Source organism: Oncorhynchus mykiss, chromosome 23 (assembly GCF_057628025.1).
Source record: "Oncorhynchus mykiss isolate SJ-2025 chromosome 23, ASM5762802v1, whole genome shotgun sequence".
In the NCBI taxonomy this organism is placed as follows: domain Eukaryota; kingdom Metazoa; phylum Chordata; class Actinopteri; order Salmoniformes; family Salmonidae; genus Oncorhynchus; species Oncorhynchus mykiss.
The window spans coordinates 9,093,871-9,106,835 of record NC_143044.1 but is presented as its reverse complement, the minus strand read 5'-3'; the positions used below and the strand labels follow the sequence as shown (position 1 = coordinate 9,106,835).

Sequence of the window (12,965 nt, the reverse complement as noted above, 5' to 3'; positions counted from 1 at the left end):
CTGAAGGGGGGCCCGGTGCGTTTGCAGTGGTCAGCAGAGGCGGACGGAGCATTCAACAAGTTGAAGGCGCTGTTTACTGATGCGCCCGTGTTGGCGCATCCGGACCCCTCTCTAGCATTCATAGTGGAGGTGGACGCGTCCGAGGCTGGGGTGGGTGCCGTGCTATCACAGCGCTCGGGTACGCCACCAAAACTCCGACCCTGCGCTTTCTTCTCAAGGAAGCTCAGCCCAGCGGAGCGTAACTATGATGTGGGGGACCGGGAGTTGCTAGCGGTGGTTAGAGCTCTGAAGGTGTGGAGACACTGGCTTGAGGGGGCTAAACACCCCTTTCTCATCTGGACCGACCACCAGAATCTGGAGTATATTCGGGCAGCTAGGAGACTTAACCCACGTCAGGCAAGGTGGGCCATGTTCTTCACCCGGTTCCGATTTACTTTGTCTTATAGACCGGGCTCCCAGAACGTGAAGGCTGACGCACTGTCCCGCCTTTATGACACGGAGGATGGGTCCACCGAACCTACTCCCATCCTTCCCGCCTCGAAGCTGGTAGCCCCAGTGGTATGGGAGGTGAACTCGGACATCGAGCGGGCGTTACGGGCTGAACCCGCGCCTCCTCAGTGTCCAGCGGGGCGAAGGTACGTGCCGCTTGGTGTTCGGGACAAACTGATTCGGTGGGCTCACGTCCTACCCTCCTCGGGTCACCCTGGGGTGACGAGGACAGTGGGGAGCCTTCAGGGGAGGTATTGGTGGCCTACGTTGGCTAAGGACGTTAAGGGTTATGTCTCCTCCTGTTCAGTGTGCGCTCAGAGTAAGGCTCCTAGGCACCTTCCTAGAGGGAAGCTACAACCCCTCCCTGTTCCACAGCGGCCAAGGTCACATCTGTCCATAGATTTCCTAACCGATCTCCCGCCGTCTCAGGGGAACACCACGGTTCTGGTAATTGTGGATCGGTTCTCTAAGTCCTGCCGTCTCCTCCCGTTGCCCGGTATCCCTACAGCCCTACAGACTGCGGAGGCGTTATTCACCCATGTCTTCCGGCACTACGGGGTGCCGGAGGACATCGTTTCTGATCGGGGCCCCCAATTCACGTCCCGGGTATGGAGAGCGTTCATGGAACGTTTGGGGGTCTCTGTCAGCCTGACCTCCGGTTATCACCCCGAGAGTAATGGGCAGGTGGAGAGAGTGAACCAGGAGGTGGGTAGGTTTCTGCGGTCGTATTGCCAGGATCGGCCAGGGGAGTGGGCACGATACATTCCCTGGGCTGAAATGGCTCAGAACTCACTACGCCACTCCTCTACTAACGTGTCCCCTTTTCAGTGTGTGTTGGGGTACCAGCCGGTCCTGGCACCATGGCATCCGAGCCAGACCGAGGCTCCTGCGGTGGAGGAATGGGTACAGCGCTCCAAGGAGACCTGGAGGGCCGTCCAGGAATCTCTACGACAAGCGAGTGGACGGCAGAAGAGGAGTGCTGACCGCCACCGCAGTGAGGCCCCCGTGTTTGTACCGGGGGACAGGGTCTGGCTCTCGACCCGAAACCTACCTCTCCGCTTGCCCTGCCGGAAGCTGGGTCCGCAGTGTGTAGGGCCCTTTAAAGTCCTGAGGAGGATAAACGAGGTGTGTTATCGATTACAACTCCCTTCCTATTATCGTATTAACCCCTCGTTTCATGTGTCTCTCCTCAGGCCGGTGGTAGCTGGTCCCCTGCAGGACAGTGAGGTACCGGAGGTCCCTCCCCCCCCGCTGGACATCGAGGGGTCCCCGGCGTACACGATCCGGGCCATTCTGGACTCAAGACGCCGGGTGAGGGGCCTGCAGTACCTCGTGGACTGGGAGGGGTACGGTCCGGAGGAGAGGTGCTGGGTACCGGTGGGGGACATCTTGGATCCCTCCATGTTGAGGGATTTCCATCGCCTCCATCCGGATCGCCCTGCGCCTCGTCCTCCGGGGCGACCTCGAGGCCGGTGTCGGCGCGCTGCGGGAGCCACGCGTCAGGGGGGGGGTACTGTCACGAGTCCGACCGAGGGTGTTTCCCTTTCCCGGGCAGGTGGCGCTCGGCGGTCGTCGTCACCGGCCTATTAGCTGCCACTGATTGTTTTTCCTTCCCCTCCTTGTATGTTGAGTGGTAGCACCTGTGAATGTTTAATTAGTTTGTCTTTATTAGACAGCCGGCCCGCCTGGTTGTTGTGCGGGATTATTTCTATGTAAACCTTCGGCTCTGTGGTATAGGCACGTGTTAGTGTCCGGTCGGGATTGTTTCCCATTGTACATTTTGATTCCCTGTGTTTTGGGAACGTAACGTTTTTGTGAGCACCCTGTGGTGCATTGGTGCGATTAAAAGACGCGCAGCATTGAACTCTCTGTCTCCTGCATTTGACTCCACACCCACGACACCCGGAGCATTACACCCTGTTAGCTAGCGAACAGACTAAACTCTCCACTCTACAATCACTCAGAAACCTGGATATTAACTCAACTGGACATCATTCTAATATTCTCACCACACAGGAAGGATTCTAAGAATGAATATATAGGGGACCTAGATTCTTTACCGCTGTGTACTTTTTGGTTTTTAGTAATTTAGGTTAACTGCTCAAGGTAAATTATTGCTTATGTGTTGGATGTACACTACCGGTCAAAAGGTTTAGAAAACCTACTCATTCAAAGGGGTTCCTTCTTTTTTACTATTTTCTACATTGTAGAATAATAGTGAAGACATCGAAATGATGAAATAACACATATGGAATCATATGAAAAAAAGTCTTAAACAAATCAATCAATAGATTTTAGATTTGAGATTCTTCAAATAGCCTCCCTTTGCCTTGATGACAGCTGGCATTCTCTCAACCAGCTTCATGAGGTAGTCACCTGGAATGCATTTCAATTAACAGGTGTGACTTGTTAATTTGTGGAATTTCTTTCCTCCTTTAATGCATTTGAGCCAATCAGTTGTGTTGTGACAAGGTAGGGGGCATACAGAAGATAGCCCTATTTGGTAAAATACTAAATCCACATTATGGCAAGAACAGTTCAAATAAGCAAAGAGAAACGAAAGTCATTACTTTAAGACATGAAGGTCAGTCAATATGGAATATTTCAAGAGCTTTGAAAGTTTCTTCAAGTGCAGTCGCAAAATCCATCAAGCGTGATGATGAAACTGGCTCTCATGAGGACCGCCATAGTAATGGAAGACTTCAAGTTCAAGTAACAGACACATCTCAACATCAACTGTTCAGAGGAGACTGTGTGAATCAGGCCTTCATGGTTGAATTGCTGCAAAGAAACCACTACTAAAGGACACCAATGAGAAAAAGAGACTTGCTAGCGGCCAAGAAACACGAGCAATGGACATTAGACCGGTGGAAATTTGTCTTTTGGTCTGGAGTCCAAATTGGAAATTTTTGGTTCCAACCTCAATGTCTTTGTGAGATGCGGTGTGGGTAACCGGATGATCTCTGCATGTGTATTTCCCCACCGTAAAGCATGGTGTTATTGTGTTATTGTGTAGAAGTGCTTTGCTGGTGACACTGTCAGTGATTTATTTAGAATTCAGGCACACTTAACCAGCATGGCTACCACAGCATTCTGCAGCGATACACCATCCCATCTGGTTTGAGCTTAGTGGGACTATCATTTGTTTTTCAACAAGACAATGACCCAATACACCTCCAGGCTGTGTAAGGGCTATTTTACTAAGAAGGGGAGTGATGGAGTGCTGCATCAGATGACCTGGCCTACACAATATCCAGACCTCAACAAAATTGAGATGGTTTAGGATGAGTTGGACAGCAGAGTGAAGGAAAAGCAGCCAACAAGTGCTCAGCATATGCGGGAACTCCTTAAAGACGTTGGAAAAGCATTCCAGGTGAAGCTGGTTGAGAGAATGCCAAGAGTGTGCAAAGCTGTCATCAAGGCAAACGGTGGCTATTTGAAGAATCTCAAATATACAATATATTTTGAGTTGTTTAACACTTTTTTGGTTACTACATGATTCCATGTGTTATTTCATGGTTTTGATGTCTTCACTATTATTCTACAATGTAGAAAATAACAAAAAATTAAGAAAAACCCTTTAATGAGTAGGTGTTCTAAAGCTTTTTTATTTTATACCTTTATTTAACTAGGCAAGTCAGTTAAGAACAAATTCTTATTTTCAATGTCGGCCTAGGAACAGTGGGTTAACTGCCTGTTCAGGGGCAGAACGACAGATTTGTACCTTGTCAGCTGGGGGATTTGAACGTGCAACTTTTTGGTTACTAGTCCAACACTCTAATCACTAGGCTACCCTGCCGCCCCATTTTTGACTGGTAGTGAACATGCAGTATTTTTATTAAACTTTGATTTACTAGGCAAGTCAATTAAGAACAAATTCTTACATACAATGACTGCCTACCAAGAGGCGAAAGGCCTCCTGCAGAGATGGGGGATTACAAATAAAAATGTAGGACAAAATAAACATCACGACAAGAGCAACACCACCACACTACATAAAGAGAGTCCTAAGACAACAACAGAGCATGGCAGCAACCCATGACAACACAGCATGGTAGCAACACAACATGACAACAATACGGAAGCAACACAACATGGCAGCAGCACAACATGGTAGCAGCACAAACATGGTACAAACATTGTTATGCACAGATAACAGCACAAGGGCAAAAAGGTAGAGATGACAATAATCACGAGGTGCAGCTACAAGTGTCAGTAAAAGCGTCTATGATTGAGTCTTTGAATGTAGAGATGGAGATAAAACTGTCCAGTTTGATTGTTTTTTTGCAGATCTTCCAGTCGCTAGCTGCAGCGAACTGAAAAGAGGAATGACCCAGGGACATGTGTACTTTGGGGACATTTAACAGAATGCGACTGGCTGAACGGGTGTTGTATAATGGAGGATGAGGGTTGTAGTAGGTATCTCAGATAGGGGGGCATGAGGCCTAAGAAAGTTTTATAAATAAGCATCAACCAGTGGGTCTTGCGTCGGGTATTCAGAGATGGCCAGTTTAGTATAGAGTGCAGAGATGTATCCTATAAGGAGCATTGGTGGATAATCTGATGGCCGAATGGTAAAGAACATCTAGCCACTCGAAAGCACCCTTACCTGCCAATCTATAAATTACATCTCCGTAATGTAGCATGGGTAGGATAAGTCATCTGAATCAGGGTTAGTTTGGCAGCTGGGGTGAAGGAGGTGCGATTACGATAGAGGAAACCAAGTCTCGATGTAACCTTAGCCTGCAACTTGGATATATGCTGACGGAAGGACAGTGTACCATTTAGCCATACTCTCAAGTACTTGTGTGAGGTGACTACCTCAAGCTCTGAACCCTCAGAGGTAGTCAGAGGTAGTTCTTACTGAATCACGTAACCTTTGTTTTGTAGGTGTTCAGTACAAGGTTAAGGGCAGAGAAAATTAGTTGGACACTAAGAAAGCTTTGTTGAGCGCTTCCTACTGTCTGAGCTATGTTGTTGATGTAAACTGAGAAGAGTGTGGGGCCTAGGATCTAGCCTTGGGGTACTCCCTTGGTGACAAGCAGTGGCTGAGCCAGTCCGTTGATTATTGACACATTTTTCCAACACTTTTGATAAACAAGGCAAGATAGAAATTGGCCTATAACTGTTACGATCAGCTTGATCTCCCCCTTTAAATAAAGGACCCACCGTGGCTGCCTTCCAAGCACTGGGAGCCTCCCCAGATAGGAAAGACAGGTTAAAAAGGTGAGAGAGAGGCTCGGCAATGGTAGGGGCTACAACCTTAAAGAATAAAAGTTCTAAACCATCTAACCCAGATGTTTTTTGGGTCAAGTTTATGGAGCTCTTTTAGCACCTCAGACTCAGTGACTGCCTGCAGGGAGAAGCTGTGCATCAGGGCAGGGGAAAAAGAGGGAGGAGCATCAGGGCTAGTCGCATTAGAAGGAATGGGAGAAGAGGAAGTGTTGTACGGGCAAGGAGGCATGGCTGAGTCAAATAGGAATCCTGACTTGAAGTGACGATTAACCTGTTGCGACGAGCAATCCCGTATCCGGGAGCGTAATTATAGCCTCAAGCTCATTACCATAACGCAACGTTAACTATTCATGAAAATCGCAAATGAAATGAAATAAATATATTGGCTCACAAGCTTAGCCTTTTGTTAACAACACTGTCATCTCAGATTTTCAAAAAATGCTTTTCAACCATAGCTACACAAGCATTTGTGTAAGAGTATTGATAGCTAGCATAGCATTAAGCCTAGCATTCAGCAGGCAACATTTTCACAAAAACAAGAAAAGCATTCAAATAAAATAATTTACCTTTGAAGAACTTTGGATGTTTTCAATGAGGAGACTCTCAGTTAGACAGCAAATGTTCAGTTTTTCCAAAAATATTATTTGTGTAGGAGAAATCGCTCCGTTTTGTTCATCACGTTTGGCTAAGAAAAAAAACGAAAATTCAGTCATTACAACGCAAACTTTTTTCCAAATTAACTCCATAATATCGACAGAAATATGGCAAACGTTGTTTAGAATAAATCCTCAAGGTGTTTTTCACATATCTATTCGATGATAAATCACTCGTGGCAGTTTTGTTTCTCCTCTGTTCAAAATGGAAAAATGCACATACCTGGAGATTACGCAATAGTTTCGACAGAGGACACCGAGCGGACACCTGGTAAATGTAGTCTCTTATGGTCAATTTTCCAATGATATGCCTACAAATACGTCACAATGCTGCAAACACCTTGGGGAAACGACAGAAAGTGTAGGCTCATTCCTTGCGCATTCACAGCCATATAAGGAGACATTGGAACACAGCGCATTCGAAATCTGGCTCACTTCCTGTATGAAATTTCATCTTGGTTTCGCCTGTAGCATTAGTTCTGTGGCACTCACAGACAATATCTTTGCAGTTTTGGAAACGTCAGAGTGTTTTCTTTTCAAAGCTGTCAATTATATGCATAGTCGAGCATCTTTTCGTGACAAAATATCTTGTTTAAAACGGGAACGTTTTTCATCCAAAAATGAAATACTGCCCCCAGAGGTTCAAGAGGTTAAAGAGCTCAGCCATACGCTCCTTGTCAGTAACAACCACATCATCAACATTAAGGGACATGGGCAGCTGTGAAGAGCAGGGTTAATTCTCTAGGTCTTTCACCGTTTTCCAGAACTTATTGGGTTTAGATCCACAGAGAGAGAACATGCTAGTTAACAAAACCACTGAAAATATAAAAAAGAAGGTTCAAGCATCTTTGACAAAGGGAATCAAGCTGATTCTTAGGAGGTGTGCACACCACCCACCTCTTCCGAGTATATTACTTGCTAATATTCAGTCTTTGGATAACAAAGTTGATGAGCTCAGAGCAATAACATCTGATAATCACGTGTATGTGACCAATACAATTTGATTTGAACACCCAGCAACAGTCAACAAAGAGCTATTTGAAAGATGAATGCTTAAAACCAGCAAATCAGATTGTTTGGGGACAGACTTGGTGGAGACAACCGATCACTGAAGGTGTTCCTTGGTAAAGATTGCCACTCCACCACATTTGGAAGATCTGTCTTGCAGAAAAAGTTTATAACCAGAAATATTAAAATCAGTGTTTTAGAACACTCATTCTTAATCATGTCTCAGTAATGATCAACACATCTGGATTGGAGCTGTGAATCCAGACTTTCAATTGATCCATTTCAGGTAATAAGCTTCTAGTGTTAACTTGAAGAAAACCCAAGGTTTTCCGAGGGCAGAAATCCGTGAAGCCGAAATCTGAGAACAAGTCAGAATTGGGTCTAGAAACAGTAGACAGGCCAGGGTGTACATGCAAATGTCCAGATATCATCAGCAGCAATACAATTTGGGCATGGCAGAAATGGAGAGCTTTGCTGTGTTGATTTTCTTTAATGACATTTGACTGTGCATCAGATGGCAACAAGATTATATTGTATAGCAATTTCATCAGGTAACATGAATACACAGCCGGTGAGAGGGGTTAGAATGGAAGGCCACTGTAGTACTGAATGTCCAGGGGTTTTCAGTGTTAGTCATCATTTCCGACACAAGACAAACACACATAACACTCATATTACACACACATTTTTACACTCATCATTTGCTGCTGCTGCTGCTACTCTGTCCTTTATTTTACTCTTATTAATATCTATCCTGATCATGTGCATAAGCTCTAATATGCATATGGTTGTTTTGAATGAATCATCATCTTAGAAAGCACTGTCCATTTCGTTGTTAGGCTTTGAAACAATATGTTTTACACAGTTTCAACCTGCTGTTGAAGTTCTTTCTTCAAATCGATTAGCCTTCAGTGAGGTGCGTTTTAAAAGTACTGTAGGCCTACTGTTTTGTTGATGTGTGTTTGATGTGATTTTTTTCGACTGCATTTGCATTGATGTCAGAGTGGTTAGAGGGACAATAGAAAACTGAGTTCCAGCCCATTAGGACCTGATGGTAGTCAGCAAGTTGGGCACTAAAAAAGCATGTCCAGAGTGCATAAAAGGATATTACAGTGACTCATCGGTCACATGGAATTTTACTGCGGTCATGACTCATGACTGCAGGTGTGGCAGTAATATGGTCACCGCACAGCCCTAATCCTGATGCCTAGTCACTTTACCTTCATGTACATACTGTGTCTACCTACAATACCTCATATTGGCATGTACGTTTCTCACTTATGGGTGGCATAAATTGTGATATTTGCAAATGCAATGTTGCAGTATTTACTATAGTTTAAAAAGTGTACTGTTTTTGTGGCCATTACTGTAGTATTTACTACAGTGTTTTTTGTGTGGATAATACAGTAGTATGTACTGTAGTATTCTACAGGAGTGTTTCCAAACCCCGGTCGTCGAGTACCCCCAACAGCACATTTGTTTTATTGCAACCATGGACAAGGACACCTGATTCAACTTGTCAATTACTCATCAAGCCCTCAATGAGCTTAAGGAGGTGTGTTTGTCAAGGGCTACAACAAAAATGTGTACTGTTGGGGTACTTGCGGACCAGGGTTGGGAAACTGACATTCTATAATAAAAATACTACACATGATCAAGGGATACTAAGTACTGTGGTATTCGATAGTAAACTGTAGTATTTTTTCATGTGGGTACTTCTCCTTATTTTCCCCGCTCCCTTCTCTCTTCAGGATGGCCATAGCCAAGTACATCCCATGTCTGGGTGTGTTGCTGTGTGTACGTAGACGTGACCTGCGCTCCACCGAAAGCAGCTTCATGTCCACCAGACGCTCCACTGTCACCAGCCAGACCTCCGACATCAGCGATCGCTTACGCCGCACCAGCACCGTCAAGTCCCGCCTCTCCTCCGCCTCCGACAGCGAATCGGTACAGATAAATATGTCCCGATACATGTATGTGTCTGTTTGTCTGTCTGTCGGTTATGTAATGGTCCTTCTCCCAGGGCTGGACAGATACTGAGGCTGACCACTCCAGTATGGGCTCCAGGCCGGCTAGCCGCCAGGTGTCCTGTGATATCAGCAAGGACACAACCGAGCTACCAGCCCTCAAGACTTACAGCTCCTCCAGCTTCAACTCCAAGATGAAGAGCAACGACTCTGGCATTTTTGAGAAGGTAACTAACACATCAGGGCAAGGGCAAGTCAAGCGGCAAGCCTACTCTCTGTTCCCTTCCACATGTTTGACAATGTTCTGAATGCGCAGAGGATATTTTGGGCTCTAAAGGCAGAACAGTGTGAATGGTTGTCTAACACAGTAGAGGTCAGTAAGAGTCAACATCAAGTAAAAAAAAAAAAATCTCACCTCACTTGCACTTATGTGTTATAATCCTGAAGTATAGAAATAAATCACACAGATATGTAGCTTCGGCTTCAAGTCACTTGTAATGAGTGACCTGGGAAGCCCCATGCGCCCCTATATGAATTCCTAGGTGTAACCAATCAAACTCAGATCAGATATCAGACAATAGAGCACACAGATCATATTATCAACATTTAGATTAATGAATAGCATATTACTTACTGGTATACATTATGATTCTGTATTATAATTGAGTTATTATTGAGACACTTTTAATTCTATCACATGCTCTACTCCTAACATCAATACACGTTAATCTCACCAATGGTACCTAATATTCAGTGCCTCTACCTGAGAAACACCTAATCAAACAGTAACACACTTGAAAACAGCTTCACCAATCTGTCTTTACTGTAATGCAATAAGACTAGGCAAGAACTAAGTCCAAATTTCCACCAGAAAGGATTTCTCTCTAATCTGCCACAAATCTAAATGCTAAGCCGTTGGCCTTTATAAAATATTGAATTTGGTCTTTACTACTATAGCCCATAGAAAAGTGTTAAATAACACATTCATAAAATAGAAAAATAAAATAAATCGTAAGTAATAAGGTTTTGAAGTGTATTTCCTATATCTAGGAGATATAATAAAGCCCACGAAATAGTGAACCCCTTTTTCTTTTTGGCACAAAACTGTTTCCATACTTCCATTCATTTGTATGGGTTACCTTTAGTTTGTAGCCCAAATGTTTTGGGCGTTACCGACTTCAGACGAGTCCTGTAGGGCTTGTGGGGATCGTAGAACAAAACACCACCATGTTTGTGAGAGTCTCCCCTTTCAATAGAGTGGTCATATTATTAGGCCAAACCGCTCAGATGCTACAGACGTTTTCGTGCGAATAGAGATTTTCGGGATGTCTTCTGGGCTGACAAACAGCGCTCTAGCTCTGTCATTTTCCACATCAGATTGCGGAAGGGCGACATAGGAGGAGGTGGTGGATTGAGACGCAGCCCATGCAAAAAAACAGCTATCTAACTTAAACTGATGGATTTTGATGGGATCGTTTATAATGTTTCTTACATTGACACACCGGTCCGTTAATAGATTTTAGGGGGTTAATTAAACCTTATTTTGGCTTGGAATGCAACCCTGTATTTGTGTGAGCCAATCGCATGACTCCTAAACTAATCTGGCACCTCATTACAGACAGAATGTTACAACGGATCAACTGAAAATCACTCCAGGAAATGTCTTTACAACATATTGTTATAAAATGATGATACAATTATTGACAGAGATTCGATCTCACAGTTCATTAACTGTCCCCCTTTGGTGCATTTGCCCTTGTTCACTCACTCTGAAAAGCCTTTCATCTGGGTTGGAGCCTCAGTATTACAGTATTCAGAGGTTTGACCCCCCCAAGGCACTAGATTCTATCAGATCCGCGCTAGCCGACATCCACATATCAGTTGATGTAGCCGTGTTAGAGCCGTCACAAGCAGCTCCTTGCGTTACCTTATCGCAGACACTGCCATTGGATGCAGTGTCCATGACAAGGTAACGAAGCCACAGCCGACTTTATACACTCAAACACTCAAATGCGTGATGTTCTATTGTCTACACTTTGATTAGACTGATAGGCTATAACCCCCCCCCCCCCCCCCCATCCAAATTCACACGACAACATGCATTAGAATGTCATTATTTCTATCATCGATAGAGCCTACACTTTCTATCTCCGATTTGAACTTCTAATGCGGTAGGGGTCGGCCAATGCTGGTTTATGCTCTATCTGAAATGCATTAGAGCACCAGCTTTTCTGGACTACTGTGTGATCACAGTCTCTGAAGTCATTTTCTGCAGTCAAATTACCTAGTGGCCTCATGGGTGAAACATTATTAATATATTTAATAATTTCAAAATTAATAAACATTCTCTCAAAAAAGCTGCTGAAAATCCGGTGTTTCAATGTGAAACCGTTTTGTTATATTTCAGTCTTCTGAGATGTATATGGGATGTAAACTCAAAATGTAATACATTTCAACTCTATATCCGGTACAGGTGTCTTCTTTTTTTAAAGCCCATAACCATATGTCTGAGGTGTTTTCGTTTGTTTCCAAATAGATTTGTTTAAGACGACCAAGAAATACTCTGTGTGACCCTGATTTAGCCCATTGCAGTAAAAAGTTAAACAGGTTAACATAAACAAGGCCACAGAGCCAGACGGATTACCAGGACATGTACTCGCTGACCAGTGTCTTCACTGACATTTTCAACCTCTCTCTGACCGTCTGTAATGCCTACATGTTTCAAGCAGAACGCCATAGTCCCTGTGCCCAAAAACACCAAGGTAACCTGTCTAAATGACTATCACCCCATAGCACTCGCATCTGTAGCCATGAAATGCTTTGAAAGGCTGGTGATGGCTCAAATCAACGCCATCATCCCAGACACTCTGGACCCACTCCACTTCGCATACCACCCCAACAGACCCACAGACGACACAATCTCTATTGCACTCCACACTGCCCTTTCCCACCTGTACAAACACTTATGTGAGAATGCTGTTCATTGACTACAGTTCAGCGTTCAACACCATTGTACCTTCCAAGCCCATCACTAAAATATGGACCCTGAGATTAAACACCTCCCTCTGCAATGGATCCTGGACTTCCTGACGGACCGCCCCCCAGGTGGTCAGGGTAGGCAACAACACATTTCCCACGGTGACCCTCAACACGGGGGCCGCTCAGGGGTGCATGCTTAGTCCCCTCCTGTACTCCCTCTTTACCCACAACTGCGTGGCCACACATGACTCCAATACAATCATTGTTTACACACAACAGTGGTAGGCCTGATCACCGACGACGAGACAGCCTACAGGGGGAGGTCAGAGACCTGGCAGTGTGGTGCCAGGACAACAACCTCTTCCACATCATCAGGAAGGCAAAGGAGCTGATCGTGGACTTCGGGAAACGGAGGGCCGAGCACGCCCCCATCCACATCGACGGGGCTGTTGTGGAACAGGTCCAGAGCTTCAAGTTCCTCTTTGTCCACATCACTAAGGAGCTATCATGGTCTACACACATCAACACAGTTGTGAAGAGGTCACGACAATGCCCCTTCCGCCTTTTGAGGCTAAAAAGATTCAGCATGGGCCCTCAGATCCTACTGTATGTGCTACAGCAAAACAATTGAAAT

The 12,965-nt window shown here is 45.0% G+C and overlaps 1 protein-coding gene across 1 annotated transcript in view; it reads left to right on the top strand.

Moving 5' to 3' along the window:
• The window catches only part of LOC110502386 (melanopsin-A-like), a 72,002-nt gene that overhangs the window by 48,583 nt on the left and 10,454 nt on the right, over nt 1–12,965 (top strand). Inside the window, exons 8-9 of the mRNA XM_021580372.3 lie at nt 9,137–9,332; nt 9,409–9,579. Coding sequence (XP_021436047.2) covers nt 9,137–9,332; nt 9,409–9,579 — 367 coding nt within the window. The remainder of the gene's footprint in view (nt 1–9,136; nt 9,333–9,408; nt 9,580–12,965) is intronic.